The sequence below is a fragment of the Cornus florida genome, unplaced genomic scaffold (genome assembly GCF_030987335.1).
Source record: "Cornus florida cultivar Cherokee Brave unplaced genomic scaffold, ASM3098733v1 CherokeeBrave_3.0.0_Hap2_Chr11, whole genome shotgun sequence".
Classification (NCBI taxonomy): Eukaryota; Viridiplantae; Streptophyta; class Magnoliopsida; order Cornales; family Cornaceae; genus Cornus; species Cornus florida.
The window spans coordinates 107,841,343-107,857,793 of record NW_026775581.1 but is presented as its reverse complement, the minus strand read 5'-3'; the positions used below and the strand labels follow the sequence as shown (position 1 = coordinate 107,857,793).

General features: G+C 34.9%; 1 protein-coding gene across 1 annotated transcript; it reads left to right on the top strand.

Moving 5' to 3' along the window:
* Positions 1–416: 416 nt before the first annotated feature.
* On the top strand, positions 417–16,411 carry LOC132286968 (histidine--tRNA ligase, cytoplasmic). The gene is made up of 7 exons (XM_059789417.1): positions 417–1,917; positions 4,579–4,758; positions 7,992–8,249; positions 8,772–8,906; positions 10,136–10,417; positions 11,187–11,327; positions 15,843–16,411. Exons 1-7 carry the CDS (start codon positions 553–555, stop codon positions 16,149–16,151), a joined length of 2,670 nt encoding a protein of 889 aa, XP_059645400.1. The 5' UTR covers positions 417–552; the 3' UTR covers positions 16,152–16,411.
* The last annotated feature ends 40 nt before the right edge of the window (positions 16,412–16,451 follow it).

Sequence of the window (16,451 nt, the reverse complement as noted above, 5' to 3'; positions counted from 1 at the left end):
GTAACTAAATAATTTTTAATTAGTTATTTATACCAAATATAATTAAATAGAGGGCTTGGTATGCAACTAAGAAGAGGGCTCCACTTCCTTATTTATTTAATTAATGCTTTTTATAACCTAATTTAAATAGAGTAAAATTGTATTAAAAATTTTAAAAAATATTTATTTTTTAATTACTACTTAAAAATTTAAATGTTTAAAATTCAACTCTTAAAATTTTTAATACTTATTTTTTAGTTTTATTAATTTCGTGCGAGAATCATTTTCTAAGCTTGTCTGTACCGTGTAATAATTCCGTGCAAAAATTATTTTTTAGTTTTATCAATTCATTGCAACAATTCCGTGCAACAATCATTTTTCAAGTTTGCAAATAAAGGCAAAATTCAGGGGTGTGTCAATGTAAAATTTTAGTAAGCATCGCCGAACCCTAGCTGACTCAGTCTCTTAGAACGAGTAGAAAGACGAGTAAAGCAGGTGGAAGAATCATATTCCCTTTTGCGCATCATCTACCAGAGAAGAGAAGAGAAGGGGCGATCATATTCCCATTTCTTGATGGCGGCTGAGACACGCCAAGTTTCTGTCATAACAATTGGCGGCAAAGGCTCTTCTCTCTCATCAGCCTCTGTCTTCGCCGTCGCCAATGGCCTCTCTCAGGTACGAATCGATCCTTCCATTTTCGACAAGCTTTCCAACAATGCTGATCGTAACCCGTCTCTCGAGTTTCAATTCTCAGTACCCAATTATCTATCCCCACAAGAACTCAGAGCTTCTCTCTTGCTTCTCCTGAACCGCCTTCTCCTCTCCGCCACCTCCGGTGGTGGTGGTGGTATTCGCGACACCATTCCACGTTTTGTTTTAGAAACTCTCAATTCGCAGCAAACCCCAACTCTTGATCGTACCATTCCATTCGATGTTACCCAAGAAGAACTCGCTGTTCTGGAGAAATCTTCTGCTGTTCTGGGTGGAATTTGCGGGCTTCTGGATCACCAATCGTCGGCGTTGTTGGGGATTGCTGATGCAGTGGCTGCATTGTCTTGTGAGGCCTCGAGGGCCGACGTGTCTGCCTTTAATTTGATGGATTCTGGTGATGGGTTCTCCGCCAAGGACGAAATCAGCGTTGCTAGTGATCTCAAGATTTTGCTCAATGGTTCCAAATTGGCGGGCAAGCTCGAGTCCGACGCGGTATCTGAAATTCCCGAGGTTCACGGAAGTCTGAGGAAAATTGCAAGATTAGTGCACTCGACTACTCGGGTTGAGTTGAATTCTGCTGCTGTCAAAGGTGGTGGCTCCAAGAGTGGAGGGACCGGCAAGAGTTTGGCAACAGATTTGTTACCGTTGGCCGCGGCGCTTCGGAAATTGGGTGAGAATAGTTTGTGCCGTGCAAAACTTAATGTTGATGCGATGACTAATGATGATTTGCGTTCCAGTGTGATGGAAATGCTTAACAAGGGATGTCCAAGTCTCAATAGTTTGAGGGATATTTTCGCAGCTTTTGAAGAGGACTACATTAAGTTTTTGCATGAGATTAATAGTTTATTAGAAACTGTGAGGAAAATTGTCTCGTGGGAGGCAACTATTGCCTTTCTGTCACTTGAAGGTGGTGAATTAATAAAATCTCTTCAAGGCAATGTGCCTTCGAAGGTGGATATGAAAGGCGAAAATGCAAAAGTAGATAAGAAGAGTGAAAAGAGAAAGAAGGTTTTTGGGAAAGGGACTACAGTTTTGATGCAGTTTCTTAAGGATAGGTTGCAGAATGGAGTAGGTGAGGCAGTTGACCCATCAGCTCTATTGGAGAAACTCTGTCAGGAATTTCTTTCATTTTTCGACCCAAAGGAGTCTGGTTTTGATAGCCTATTCCAGAAAGTAAAAGAGATTGTGGAAAGTAATGAAAGTAGAAGACTACCCAAGATTCCGAAGGTAATAAAGTACCTCAAGTTTTATGATTTTTTTTATCTTGTTAAACACATTCATCACTTGGCCTTCCAAAAACATAAAATATAAATATCAGAATCAGGTAATTATCTAGTGTTATTAGAAAACATTTAGATCCTGTAAAATAAATACAAAAAATGGCATATACCAATATGACTGGGTATCAAGCATCATATTCGCAAATATGCTGCTCATTTGTTACATTTAATCTGAAATGGTGCCAATTTGAGAAAACATTTGCCATCCTGTTCTCCTTCTCCTAATTTATGACCTCTGTTGGCATGCTTTTCTATAGGATTATCATGGGTCTGCTCGTTTTGTCTAAAATTAGTGAGAGTAATTTACGATTCCTTTTGACAAAGCATTGATGTAATAATTAAATGTTTAATGCAAGTTGTTTAATAATCATATGTGTAAATCTAGTTGGCAATTTATTCTTCTTTTCTTCAAGATGTGTATCTGACTTAAGAAGCAGAGGATGCCAGATGCTTTATTTATTAAAATTAGTGAGAATAATTTACGATTCATTTTGACAAAGCATTGATGCAATAATTAAATGTTTAATGCAAGTTGTTTAATAATCATATGTATTAATCTAGTTGGCAATTTATTCTTCTTTTCTTCAAGATGTGCATCTGACTTAACAAGCAGAGGATGCCAGATGCTTTGTTGATTTATATAATTATTTATTTTTTGTAAATTTATTGTTTCAAAGGCATTTATTTCATTCCATTGAAAAATGCAGCTTTATTTTTGTAAGATGCAACATAAATAGAACTTAAACTGAAGCCGTCAACATATGTCTCAAGCTTAGTTTACATGAAATGAACTAAACTTGATGCTTTTTGTATAGTTACAGAGTAATATGGTTAAACAGGGGATCAAATAGATGATTGGTGGTCTTGTTGGAGTTAAAAGTTATTTAAACAATCATGGTGCATGTGGAGGGTCGAATTCCTCCACTGTCATATTAACTTCATGATCTTTGATTCATGTGCTTTTGTAAACAAGAATACAGGCATAGAGTTTGACTGAAGGGTTTTGGATGATTAGGTCAGAAGTTTCGAGAATGATTTAGCAGAGTTTCAAGTACCAGTTACAAAGATTGCATATTATGGCCTTTTAGAATTGGTATTTTATAGGTGACCTATCTACAGCAGATGAAGATCACATTTTGATATTCTCGGTGATTACTGAACTGGGTTGAACCTATCCTATCATGTTAAGCAGTTGACTTAAAGTTGAACTCTACACCCAAACTGGATGGAGCCTGAATTTGATTTCTTATTCTATTATGAATAAATCTTGGTCCTTGTAAAAGAATTGAATAAATGTTGATCCCCTTATTACATGTTCCCTTGTTGCTTAGATTTACTCCGTTTAGGAAGGAACTCTAGGCATAAACGGAATATCATAGAGAAGTTCTTCTTGTAGACATGTCATTCCTTATGTTTGAGCTCCTGGTCTGATGTCGGTTCATTTTGTCTGGTCTAGCTGATATAGGGAGTTTGGGAGTTCCGACTATGTGTAGAGTTCAAACTAAGTTTGTCTGAGCTCACATGTTGACATTCTCAGCGGGCATGTCCCTAGATCACATGCTTTCATGTTGTAATATGAACTGTATATGATACTCCCACAGTGTGAATAAATATATATATATATATATATTTTTCTTCTTTTGGTTACTCCCTGTATTATATGCATTATGCTTTTGTTTGATTGTATCCTAATCCAGTTTATTAACGTATCCAGATTGATTTCACAATTTTTTTCTTGTCTTCACAAACTTAGCTGACCAAAGAGTTTTCCTGTTTTACAAGCTGATATAACTAAGCCCTTTATAGTCAAGATATGCCTTTTAGCTATTGGGTTTGGGAGTGTGAACTTGCTTTGGGATTATACAGATTTAAGCCGGTACATTTGAACTTTAATAATTTTATTTTCTTTGTTGTCATACGGATTTTTGGTTAAACTTGACGCTTCCTTTAAGCTAAACAACACGAACTGTACAGAAGGCCTACCTCACATTATTTCTGGTCCAATATTTTTTTTGGTTCAGCATTCCTTGTTTTATAATTTTTTTTTAAATGTTAAAGCAGGACGTGGTAAGTGTAGATTATTATGGCTTAGAATTATCATGTGCACATTTCTGTGGTTATTGGAATTGAGGTGTTTTGAGAGAATAGATCTCAGTTCTCACATAGTCCTTGTGGTTTAAGGTGTTGTAGTTGAAGAGGAAGTTGGTGCCCTTTTGGTTTAGACATGATAAAGTTCTTGGCCCAAGAAATGTTGTTGTTGAAGGCAATTCATCAACATCTATTTGAAAGCCAAGGAAAGTAAGCAAGGAGCTTGGTTATGTTGGCATAGAGTGAGGGATATTACTGACTTGGCAAGGGAGGTGGTCTTGGTTGTGTAGCCACAAATGACTAAACTGACGTTTTGGCTAGCGCAGGGGCTAGATTAATAAGTGACACATTTCTGGGGGCATGTTTACTGATGTAACTGAACTTTGTAGTTATTTCCACCCTGTTTTGTAGCTCCAGAATTGACCCTCTTCTCTTCTTACTTCCACAATAGATGTTTTTACATTTAAATAATTTTTTTTTTTTTTTTTTTTTTTTTTTTTTTTCCCCTTTTGCATATCAGGGTACTCGTGATTTTGCGAAAGAACAAATGGCCATAAGAGAGAAAGCATTCTCAATTATTGTGGAAGTTTTCAAGAGGCATGGTGCCACAGCCCTGGATACTCCTGTCTTTGAATTGAGAGAGACTCTTATGGGAAAATATGGGGAAGACTCGAAGTTAATTTATGATCTTGCTGACCAGGTAAAATATGGGATGATGGTTCTAGTGAATTTATTTATTTTTTGTTAGCACTGTTAGGAATTTGTATTCATAAAAAGATGTTGATTATTTTCCTTTGACAAGTTATACTTTTAATATTTTAGCTTCTTGTTGATTAGTTTGATCTATTTAGCAATGTGGGGTGCTTTTGCCATGTGTTTTGATTGTACAGTTCATTGAAAGCCCTTTTTTCTTGGTAAGGCCCTTCGGGGCTTATAGTATAGACCATTCTTATTCCTTTAATCTACTTTGTCACTTCAAATTATAGCATTCTCTTTCAACTTTTTAACCTTCTCTCTAGTTTTCGCTGCTGTTAGTTGTTTAATTGCCTTGTACACAAGTATAGTATTTCATTTTTCTTTGGTTTGTACTATAAGCCTACGTTTCAAAAAGTTGATTTTGGTTTTCTTTCTGCATACCATGCACCTTTTATACTTCATGCTGATATTGATTATTTCAAATTTAAAGTGAAAAATAAAAAAAGACCATTACATCAATGGTTGTTAGGTGAAGGGTCTTGCTCAGGATAAATATATGAATCTTGGCATTTTATAGAAGTACCGGGATCGTTTCACAATAGTGGGAATTTGAAGTTGTTCAAGAACAGTTTTGCATAATGGGAAAACAATTTGGTTGACTATGAATAAATGCAAATGTGTGTATCATGGGTGATTAGATGACATAAAGGGCTGTTAAATAGATGATTTTGAGTAATTTTAGATGGTTGTATCTTATTTGTTGCATGTAAATGCATAGTACTTTTCTGCAGTTATTTGAATGGCTCTTACACCCGTTTTTTCATTCATGGTATTTACTATTTAGTTTAAAAAGATTGAATTTTAGTATTTTACATCAAATAAGACTCAGCCCATCCTACTAAATTGTGTACAACATGAAGTCTAGGTTCAATGCTACAACAACAAATAACCCCCCCTTTCCAACGAATTATGGGTTCAATATTGGTAAAAAACCGACAGTCCAATGATTTTTGTTTCTTTCGGAGTTTTTACCCAAATTCTAAGTTTCCTAAATTTCAAGATAAAAACTAAAGGACTTTCTAACTTGCTAATTTTAGTAGGATGGACTTTCTAACTAAAGGCACCTGATCAAAATACCCTTAAGGAATGGTTACATGGCAGCCAAACTGCAAAACTTCCTGCCCAGTCAGAGTGATGGTGTTTACCCTTAATCTTCTCTCATTCCCAAGTAATGTTTTGCAAGTTGTGTAAAGGAGATGTAATGCTTTGATTAAAGTTGGTTGAGGCTATACTTCTATCCTAATTATTCACTATAATAGTGTACTTGTACATGTGTATGTGTATATAGACTATATTTTTGTGGTTTAATAAGGCTAGGAGTTGCTTTGGAAAGCTTGGAATTAGGGTTTATTATGTTATTCGAAGTATGGATTTGTATCTTCTGTACATAAAAAAGGTGGGCATGATAGTTGTAATGGTCTTTTCAACCCCTTCTAAATAAAAAAGTAAAACGAAGATACCTTTGTTTCTAACTTTTCTTGTCACTCAAAGGGCCCTCGAATTCGTATTCATATAGGAACAGACCCTTAATGCGCCCAAGCATGTGCTTTGAAAGCTGGCTGGGAAGAGGAGAGAAAACCCCTTTGACCGTACAAGAATATGTGGAGCTCAGCATGTCTGGAAGTACATGCATGTGATCCAATTGGGTTCAAGTGCCTGAAGGGCAAGTGTCCGAAGTGAGTCTAAAGGTCAAAGAGTTATCTTTGAACACTACTACGCATCCTTACTCGGGTCAGCCCAGGCCCAATCCAACGCGACCTTCAACCCAAGCTTCCTAACCTAAGCCCAACTAACATTTAAAATTTTTAATTCCTGTTAAGTTTGGGTTATAATATCAGGGCTGAAAATCGGGTTCTATGCATGAAAAATCCAAAAACATGAATTTTAATATATATAATATTTTTTTGATAAGTAAAGATATCATAGAAAAGCGCTCAAACAAGGAGCGTATCCCATATACAAAAAGCACTATATCACCAAGCTATCCACAAAAACCAATAGCTCCTCCACAGATTTACAAAATCTACCATGAATCCAAAAAAATAAGGATCCAAGTATAAAGAATTTCAAAGCCCAAATTGGTGTCTCTTTCCCTTCAAAGGATCTCCTGTTCCTTTCACGCCAAAGGCCCCACCATAAAGAAAGAGGGGCCACCTCCAAACACCTCTTAACACCTTCCAAACACCTCTTAAGAATAAAATATTGTAAACAGATTCTTAAGAAATTCATTTTTCAAAGGATTAATATACAATAAATCAAGATTTAAAGAAAAAGAAATTGAAAGAAAAAAAAGGCTAACCATGATCACAAGTATATATAATATATTTACAACAGTAAATATATAGAAGTCAGCTTAAGGTTCAGGTTCGGGTTGCTGACACCTCAATCTAAGCCCAACCCTAATTAAGTTTGAGTTGAGATTTTTCAGGCCATGCCCAATCCAAATTGTAGAAATAGTTGTCCAAGCCTGTGAAAAATGGGACTAGGATTGGGTTGGGTTCGGGTTGGCCCGCCCAAGTTGCGCCCCTACTTGCTATATAAGGTTGTCTTGACATTTTCTAGGATTATTCTACTCTTGTTTGCAACCTTGAAGGAGGAGGAGGAATTAAAAGACTACCAATATCAACTCGAGATTAATAGTAACTGATAATTTTACTTTTCTGCAATGTTTAGGATGTTCTGGTATAAATTTTAGGTAGATTAGTTAATTTATTGACCATGAAGATGTATGTATATGCGTTTGTTTTTGTGGTAATGATCATTATATGTGATTACAGGCATGCAATATACCATCTTTGAACATGAGTTTCATGTAAAAAGATTGTTGAATATTATTCTGTTTGGTTTTAATTCATCAATAATCATATATAAATGTGTATACAGTGTTACGTGTATATGTTTGAGTTTGTAAAGAAACCTACTATCATATATTGAATATTAAACCTATAAACTTTCATGATTTGATTCGGCCAAGTTAGTGGGTGTGACAATAGTGCTGTACTAAAATCTTTTCTGACACTGCTAGAGTAACGTAAAGTGCAAAGTTTTCTAACTTATGTTGAAACTGTGTTATGAGACCCAAACTTAAATTTACTTTGATACTGTTCTAAATGAAAAAAATGAAGTTAGTATACAATTGCTAATTATTTTGTACTTTTTTGTTTAAATTGTTGATAGGGTGGAGAACTTTGTTCACTACGGTATGATTTGACAGTTCCATTTGCCCGATATGTGGCTATGAATGGTATCACATCATTTAAAAGGTATCAAATAGCCAAGGTGTACAGAAGGGATAACCCGTCCAAAGGAAGATATCGCGAATTTTATCAATGTGACTTTGATATTGCCGGTCAATATGAAAAAATGGGGCCAGACTTCGAGGTCATAAAGATTTTGACTGAATTGCTGGACGAGCTAAATATTGGTGATTATGAGGTACTTTTTCTCCAGATCTTGCTCTTTACTGTAGTGCCTCTAGGAAAGCCTGTCCAATTACTATTTGATATTAGACATAGATTCTCATTCCGCTACACAAGCTAACAAGCTTCTTGGCCTTATTTTACCTCCTATCCTCTCTGATATCAATGTTCAGATGTGGTCTATCCATAAGGGACTTTTATCCATTTGGATGCAGTATTCAACTGTTAATATAGAAGTAACATACAAAAACATGAATATTGATAAATGTATGGATGACAGTGGAGATCATTGTAATATTGGCTTATCAAGGGAATAGCTTAGAAATAATATATGGCTTTTAATTTTTTCCTTCATACCAAAAATTTTGGTGTCAAGCAAGTTAGGCGCACTTGGATTAGGGACTATGTCGTTACTTGTAAATACAGCTCTGTTCATGTTATATAATTCCCTGCAATTTGTCATTTGGATTTCATTGAAATGCTCTCCAGAGTAGTGATATCCTTCTTGATCTTTTCTATGTCTTATATATTTTCGCAGGTAAAATTGAATCATCGAAAGTTACTGGATGGAATGTTAGATATATGTGGAGTGCCAGCTGAAAAATTCAGAACTATTTGTTCAAGTATTGACAAACTAGACAAGCAATCATTCGAGCAAATAAAGAAAGAAATGGTAAGAAAAAACATATTTCTGTTGATTTTAATGTTCTACTTTTTGCTACAGATTTCAAAAGGGAATGTTAGAGGCAGCTTAGCCCCCCCACCGCCCCTGATTCTACTTCTCTCTCTCTCTCTCTCTCTGAATGTGCACATCATATTATTTACAGAGAGCCACAATATATTTTTCCAGTCTTCTAGAAAAGAAAGATCTCACTGTTTTGTTATCATCCCAAATATAGTCCTTTTAGGTGGATCTGGACTATTGTCCTAAGATTCACCAAACACCTTTGTTTTAAAGCCTTTTGGAATTACAAACACTATACTAGTTTTTCAGATTTTTAATATGGTTCTTATTTTTTTTCCTTGTCTCTTATATATGTATGTTCTATTGACAAGTCTACACTTTTTTTTTTTTTTTTTGTATATATCTTAGCTAACTAATTAACCAAAAAAAAAAAAAAAAAAAAGGAGGAATCAAATTACCTCAATTAGTTGTTAAAACAGTTGACTAGTTTAAAGCAGACTAGAGTTAACGAGAACAATTTTGACGTAATTATCCTCATTAGGACATTTAATTGGATTGCAGTTAGATAGATTCAGAACAGATGAAAATAAAACTTAGGAGAAGAAGACAAATAATTTAGTGTTTCCATTCAAAACTCTCTCAGGAAGTCTAGAAGTAGGACTTCTTTTATAGTGATGCCATGTGGTAGCTTCTTGTTATGTAAGCTTCTCCTTCATTATAAGTAAATATGTTAGATTCCAGTGCAGAAACCTAATGACTATCAAGCTAGATGTACAATGTGATCCACACAATGATATTGGGTATCTTCAATCTCATATCAATTGTAGGTAGCATAACATTCTGCTCACAAAGACATTTTGTTGTTGAACTTGAATTCTGGATGTTTCTTTTCATATAATCCCTTATTATTGGATAATATTTGGACTGTTTTCTAATATTTTGATTAAACAAACAAATCAGAATCAGAATCAGAAGTAGAAATTAAGACATATATTGGGTAGATGATAATGAAATTTTCTCATTGTCTTTTAATAGATGTCCTTTTTGCTCTGAAATTTATTCTTTGAACTTTTCTGAATTACAGTGTTTTTCGAACTAATTGTGTTTTTATTGTTTGTTTCTTTAAGCTTAGATGTGTCACTATCAGTTATAAGTTCCTTTGTTGAGTTCTAATAATGAGCATATAACTCTTGTAAAATTTCTCTCATTTTGTATAGGTGGAAGAGAAGGGTTTATCTAGTGAGACAGCGGATAAAATTGGCACTTATGTGAAAGAAAGGGGGTCCCCTGTGGAATTATTATCTAAACTTAAACAGGAAGGCAGCAAGTTTCTAGAAAACAGTGTATCTCTTGCTGCTTTAAATGATTTGGACATATTATTTAAATGTCTGGAGAAGTCGAAGTGTATTGACAAAGTGGTTTTTGATTTAAGTCTTGCCAGGGGGCTCGATTATTATACTGGAGTTATATATGAAGCTGTTTTTAAAGGGGCTACACAGGTAAATTTTCAATTTGTGTTTGTTATCTTGCTTATAACACATCCATGAAGCAGTTTTTAACCTTTTAGCTATCTTGATTGTAAATTTGTTATGGTATTTGAAAAATCAGCGTTTGTTCTCTTTCTATTATAGTGATGAATAGATCTTATAAGATGTCACCTAGCTTTTGCATCACATTCTCTGTTTAAATTCTTTTCTGCATTTGTCCACTTGCTTTGTTACCATGTCTCTTCTTATAGTCATATTCACATCAATCATAATCTGAGTGACAATTAATGCGTGAATCTGAGTTGAAATGATCAATTAATGCGTCACACTAGTTGAAGGCTGAAGGCTATGCTTATTTAAACAGATAACTTGAGAACCATTTTTCTTACCCTACCAGCTTGCCACTGATTATCTATGTTCATGGACTGGTGTGTTGCATGTAGTAGTGTACCTATTATTGTACCTTATCATGATAGAGAACTAGTCATGATTCGTGATTCATCATTCCTCTTTTACAATGAGTGATAATTAATAGCTGCTATAATATATGTTTTGAACCTCTTCCTGGAGTTGGCATGCCCAACTAATCCTTTTGTGCAGTCAACTGTTAGGATGAGTTGCCCTCTATTTTTCCTGTTTGATTTCGTGGTTACTAGAAGTAATAAAGATAATCCATATATTCTACCTTTCCTTTTTCTATGTGCATCAGTGTCTGTGTGAACATGCACTTGTGTCAACCATGATACATTTTTTTAGTAATCTGACTCATCTATACTCTCAGGTTGGTTCAATTGCTGCTGGTGGACGTTATGACAACCTCATAGGGATGTTTGGTACAAAGCAGGTTCCTGCAATTGGTGTTAGTTTAGGAATTGAACGAGTATTTACCATAATGGAACAGCTTCACAAAGACCAGAATCAGGTGACAAGTGCACAATGTTTTAGAGGATGTATTTCATTGTATATAATTCTCCATCTCATTATCAGATTAATTCTAAAGTGAACCTATACTCCTTTTTGCAGTGAGGAAAATACTATATCAGTCTTCTTATGCACAAGTGTGTCTTAACTCTACTAAAATTTGAAACTAAAAATCCCATTTGAGCTTTGGTTTTAAAATTCATGCAAGGCTTGTCTATGTAAACAGTACTGTAGTAATTAACAAGACAACAAGAAAAAATTACAACCCAATTTAAACTTTAAATCATATATAAAGCCAAGCCAAATCTGACATCAGGGAGGCGATTGGCTCACCATATCTTTTTGTTATCCATTGAAATACTTGTGTCATTTATTCCCTTGTAAATATAAGGATAAATCAATGGTACTTTTAAAATTTTAAAATCTCCCACACCCTTAGTCTACTTTGGAACCTTTGCCTTCTTTTTTCACTTCCATGTCTCCCTCCATCTCTCGCTCTTCCTATAGTTTTTCTTTGATAAGTTCTTTAAAGAGCACCAAACGCGGTGCGGCACAGAACAACTGCAGAAAAACTATAGCCTCAAGCTATCCTCAAAAGACAAAAGAATCTCCAAAGATTTCAATTAGAACCCTGCCCAAAAGAATAAAGAACTCAAAATGGAATATCTAAACACCCCCCAAGGAGTCTGCCCCCATCAAAGGATCTCCTATTCCTCTCCTTCCAAATACCCACCACAAGCAAAGGGGGCTGTCCTCCACGTATCTGACTTGGGGACACGCCTGTCAACCTCCCCAAGCAGCAATGAAGTTGAACATGGATGCTGGCATAACCCACTGAATCCCCAAAATGGCACACGGCATATCCCAACCATCCTGAGCTCTGGGGCAATAAAGAAGGAGATGATCAACCAATTCCTCATCCCCTTTGCACGTGCAGCTCCAATTTACAATAACCTAACGCTCTCCCTACATATAACTATATAGATACACCCGTCATTTGCTCTTGCATTGCACATGGATCTGTGACACTATAATTTTGTCACCAGATGTTAAATGCCTACCAGTTTGCAGTTATATATATATATATACACATCGTGTAAAATTATCAAAAGGGCATCTAACGTCATTTTTTTTAAACAAGGCACTGTATATTCACTTATGCTCTAATCTATTTAGAGCTTTTCTAACCTATGAGCTCTGCTGTTCTAAGTTTACAATTGTCAATTTCCTAGGTTCAGGATGTGGTTGTATTACAAGCATATAGAAGTACAATTTCAACACCTATGATTTCCCAACATGTTATTTATTGTAAAATTATGCAGCATGAATCTTTCATCTTTCTACACTCTTTTCCTTTGTGTCACACTAGAATTTGTGTTACATATGCAAGAAATTCACCTAGGAACTACCGATAGAGCTGTGAATCAAACTCATCTAATGCTCTAAAGCTTCTAGAATGGATGGTAGATGTTGTTGTAGAAGACCCAAGGGGGAACAATTCTTATTGGATGAAGAAGTGAAGATTTAAATTTGTTTGGAGAGAGCTGCTAATAATTGCAAAAAACTGCTATTGTAACAATTGAGAATGGCAGTTGAAGAGTGTTAGAGTGATGTTTGCAAAGTGGCAAAAGTCAGAAAAGCATTAGTCAAGGGCCTAGCTTTGTTCTGTAAGCAACATTTAACTACATATTTGAAGATGGCATATGGGATGATATGTGATAACAATATTGCACAAAACACATAAAACTTTACAATGGTCTCTTAGTTGCTTTGATGGAAAATTATGCACCTTGAAATGAAATTATATATACATATATATATATATATATATATATATAGAAAATATAAAATACAGAACTCTCTTATCCAGAAATTGTCATGTTTTTCATTTTGTTATACTAAAATATTTCTTGCAGACTTTAAAAGGAATTAATTGTAACTAAGAAAAACTGGATCTGTGTAATTGGTGTGCACCATTTTAAGGACTTAATGTGCCACATCCCAAATTGAGTTATATCTAAAATCATCAAAATTAGTTAACTTTAGGCACACTTAATATTTCATAATGTATTAAGTAGCTATTGTAGTTGCAATAATTTCAATTTGTGCAAAACAACAAAGGATTGGATCTTGATGGGTCTTAAATCTAATAAGGCTTGGAAGACCATATGGCACTCTTCGGCACCTACAAGGGTGGCATTCTTTGTGTGGACAGCTGTTTGGGGTCAGATTCTGACGATTGATAATTTGAGGAAGAGGGGAAATTGTATTGTTAATTGGTGTTGCCTCTGCAAGCAAGATGGGGAATCTGTTGATCATCTCCTAATGCATTGCCCCGTGGTGCACGATTGTTGGAATCTTATTCTTGGATTGTTTGGCATATGTTGGGTAATGCCACGTTCTACTAAGGATTTGATTCATGCCTGGAGAGGATGTCGTGTGAGTAGGGGTGTACGCGATTTTTGGAGAACTGTCCCACATTGTGTCTGGTGGTGCGTTTGGAAGGAGAGAAATAGCAAACTGTTTGAAGGGAAGGAGTCGCCTACGGCGACACTGAAACTCGTTATTATTTGCTCTCTCGTTAGTTATGTGAAGAGGAGTTCATGTTCCTCTTCTGATGATTTAATTACTTTTCTGGATTCTTTCGGGCCTTAGATCCCAGTTCCTCTAATGTTTAAGGGACGCGTTCCCCTTTTGAACGCCCTTTTTAATTTATTATTATTTATCAAAAAAAAAAAAAAAATCTAATAAGGCTTGCCAAAAATTATGAATTTTATTAATATATTTATCTACTTCAATCAATCTGTTGCATTATTTGAGCGGTTTATATTAAAATATATATATGAAGCATATTTAATGCTAGTGCTCAAAACCATCAAATTATAGGTGGTTCCTTGTACTCTCTCCTAATTTGATCAATCAAAATAATATATGCTAATATATTACTCTAATGTTAAATAACAAAAACTATACATGTTTATTTTATTTTATGAATTGCATGAGGTTTCTAGGAAAGTCAAGCATGAGGAAAGTATTAGTTTACAAACTATATCCAATTAAAGTATTCTTGCCTGAAAAGGAAAAAAAGAAAAAAGAAGAAATATTAACTATACTGAATTCAACAACCTCAAAGCCCTTTTCCAACTACTTGGAGTCATCTACACGAATCCTATTTTTTCATTGCACTCTATTTAAAACCATAGCTATCGTCAAACCACATATTATCATATCCTTGCTTATTGACTACCCTTTTTTTTTTGGTCTTTGCCTTTTTCTAGCATAACTTTCAATTTGGACCGTGCCACTCTTCCTTACTGGTGAACTTAGTAGTCTTCTTTACACATGTCCAAACTATCTTAATCAATTTTCTTACAATTTTTCTTCAACATCTCATGAATGTGTTCATAATTAATTCTATCTATGGTGTTGACACACATCTATCCCAGTTTCCGCCACACTGATTTTGTGTATATATTTAGTTCTTAGCTGCCCAACATTTTGTCCATAAAGAATGTCTGTTCTAAGCAGTTGTTTCACAGGACTTTCATTTCAATCTTAGAGGGATACAAACACACTCCTTTATTTAACTCATCCTTCTCTGACTCTATGGTTAACTTCATTTTCAATTTCTCCTTCATTCCTCAAATTTCATTACATTACTATTTATATCTGTAGAAAATTTAGTATTACACGTATATTCTGTTTTGTTCCTACGTATCTTGAATTCTTTTAATTTTGAGCTCCTCTAAACCTCCTATTTAGTATCCATATGTTCTCTAGTTTCATCAATTTAAACAATATCATCAGTGTATAACATACATGGTCATTTGAAATATAGTCAAATTTTCATATTGCATGTCCTTTATCATGTCAATATATGCCTTTGTGACTTTTTCTCTAAAATCGTACATATTAGATCTTTTAAGTATCCTACCATAGACTTCCTAATCCAATAAATACCATATCTAAATCTTTTTTCCTCTGTATTTTTCATTAGTGTTCTCAATAAGTAAATAACCTCTGTAGTTGACCTCCATGGCATAAAATCCAAATTTAATTTCCAACAATTCAGTTTCTCGTCATAGTAGTTGTTCAATCATTTTCTCCCCCGGTTTCATAGTACGACTCTTTAACTTAATACCACTATAACTTGTAGTACGACTTTGCATATTCCTTTTATATGTATATGTGTGTGTATACATGTATATATATATACACAGAGATACTATAATATTTTTGTGCCACTGTTCAGTCATTCTTTTACCTGTTTTATCTTATTAAACAATTTTGTTAGCCAAGATACTTTATCTTCCTTCAATACATTTTTTTCTCGCACTCCCTAATTGTACTAAAAGATATGTCCTCACAATTCTTCCCAAGGTTGCCATATTATTCTAAGCCTAAATTTTCTGAATGATTTTTATTTAAAAAATTTTGAAGTAACTTTTTCATATTTGTTTAACTTGTCCATATTTGTATTTGAACGAGCACTGGTGTTTTTCTTGTTTTTTTATAGGCAACACGAGCTACGGAGACTCAAGTCCTGGTCTCTATTTTGGGGGATGACCTAGCTCTCGCTTCAGAAATGGTAAATGAATTGTGGACTGTCAGAGTGAAAGCGGAATACATGGCCAATAAAAGAGTTACGAAACACTTTGATCGTGCGAAAGAGTCCAGGATCCCTTGGATGGTAATTGTTGGAGAACGTGAACTGAATGAAGGTGTTGTAAAATTGAAGAACATTGAAGCCGGCAAGGAAGAGGAAATCCCTAGAAGTAGACTTGTCGAGGAGATTCTGAAACGCTTGAATGGCATTTCGCCATGAACACAGGCGTTGGGCAAGGTGGCGTAACACAGCCAGATATTACGTGAACACAGGCTAGTTTTATTAGGACACTCACCTAAACATCTACATATTTGTTATGAGAGATTGTGGCTGGGTGAAGTTAATGATGAGAACATAATTGAAAGGGGAAATTGATACAATCATTTATATACAAGGCACCGTCATTGTAATATACCTTCAACTGTTATAATCCATTTCAAATTTGAGAGAGAGTTATGTGGAAGTTTAGCTTTTCAGCATATTTTTTTTGGTTGCCAAATTCTCAAGTTTTGAATTATT

What these genes read in the sequence shown, in the direction of transcription:
- LOC132286968 (XM_059789417.1), top strand. Translation starts at nt 553, where the DNA reads ATGGCGGCTGAGACACGCCAAGTTTCTGTCATAACAATTGGCGGCAAA. An exon ending in GACTACCCAAGATTCCGAAG is followed by an intron (nt 1,918 to 4,578) that starts GTAATAAAGTAC and finishes TTTGCATATCAG; the next exon opens with GGTACTCGTGATTTTGCGAA. An exon ending in TTTATGATCTTGCTGACCAG is followed by an intron (nt 4,759 to 7,991) that starts GTAAAATATGGG and finishes AATTGTTGATAG; the next exon opens with GGTGGAGAACTTTGTTCACT.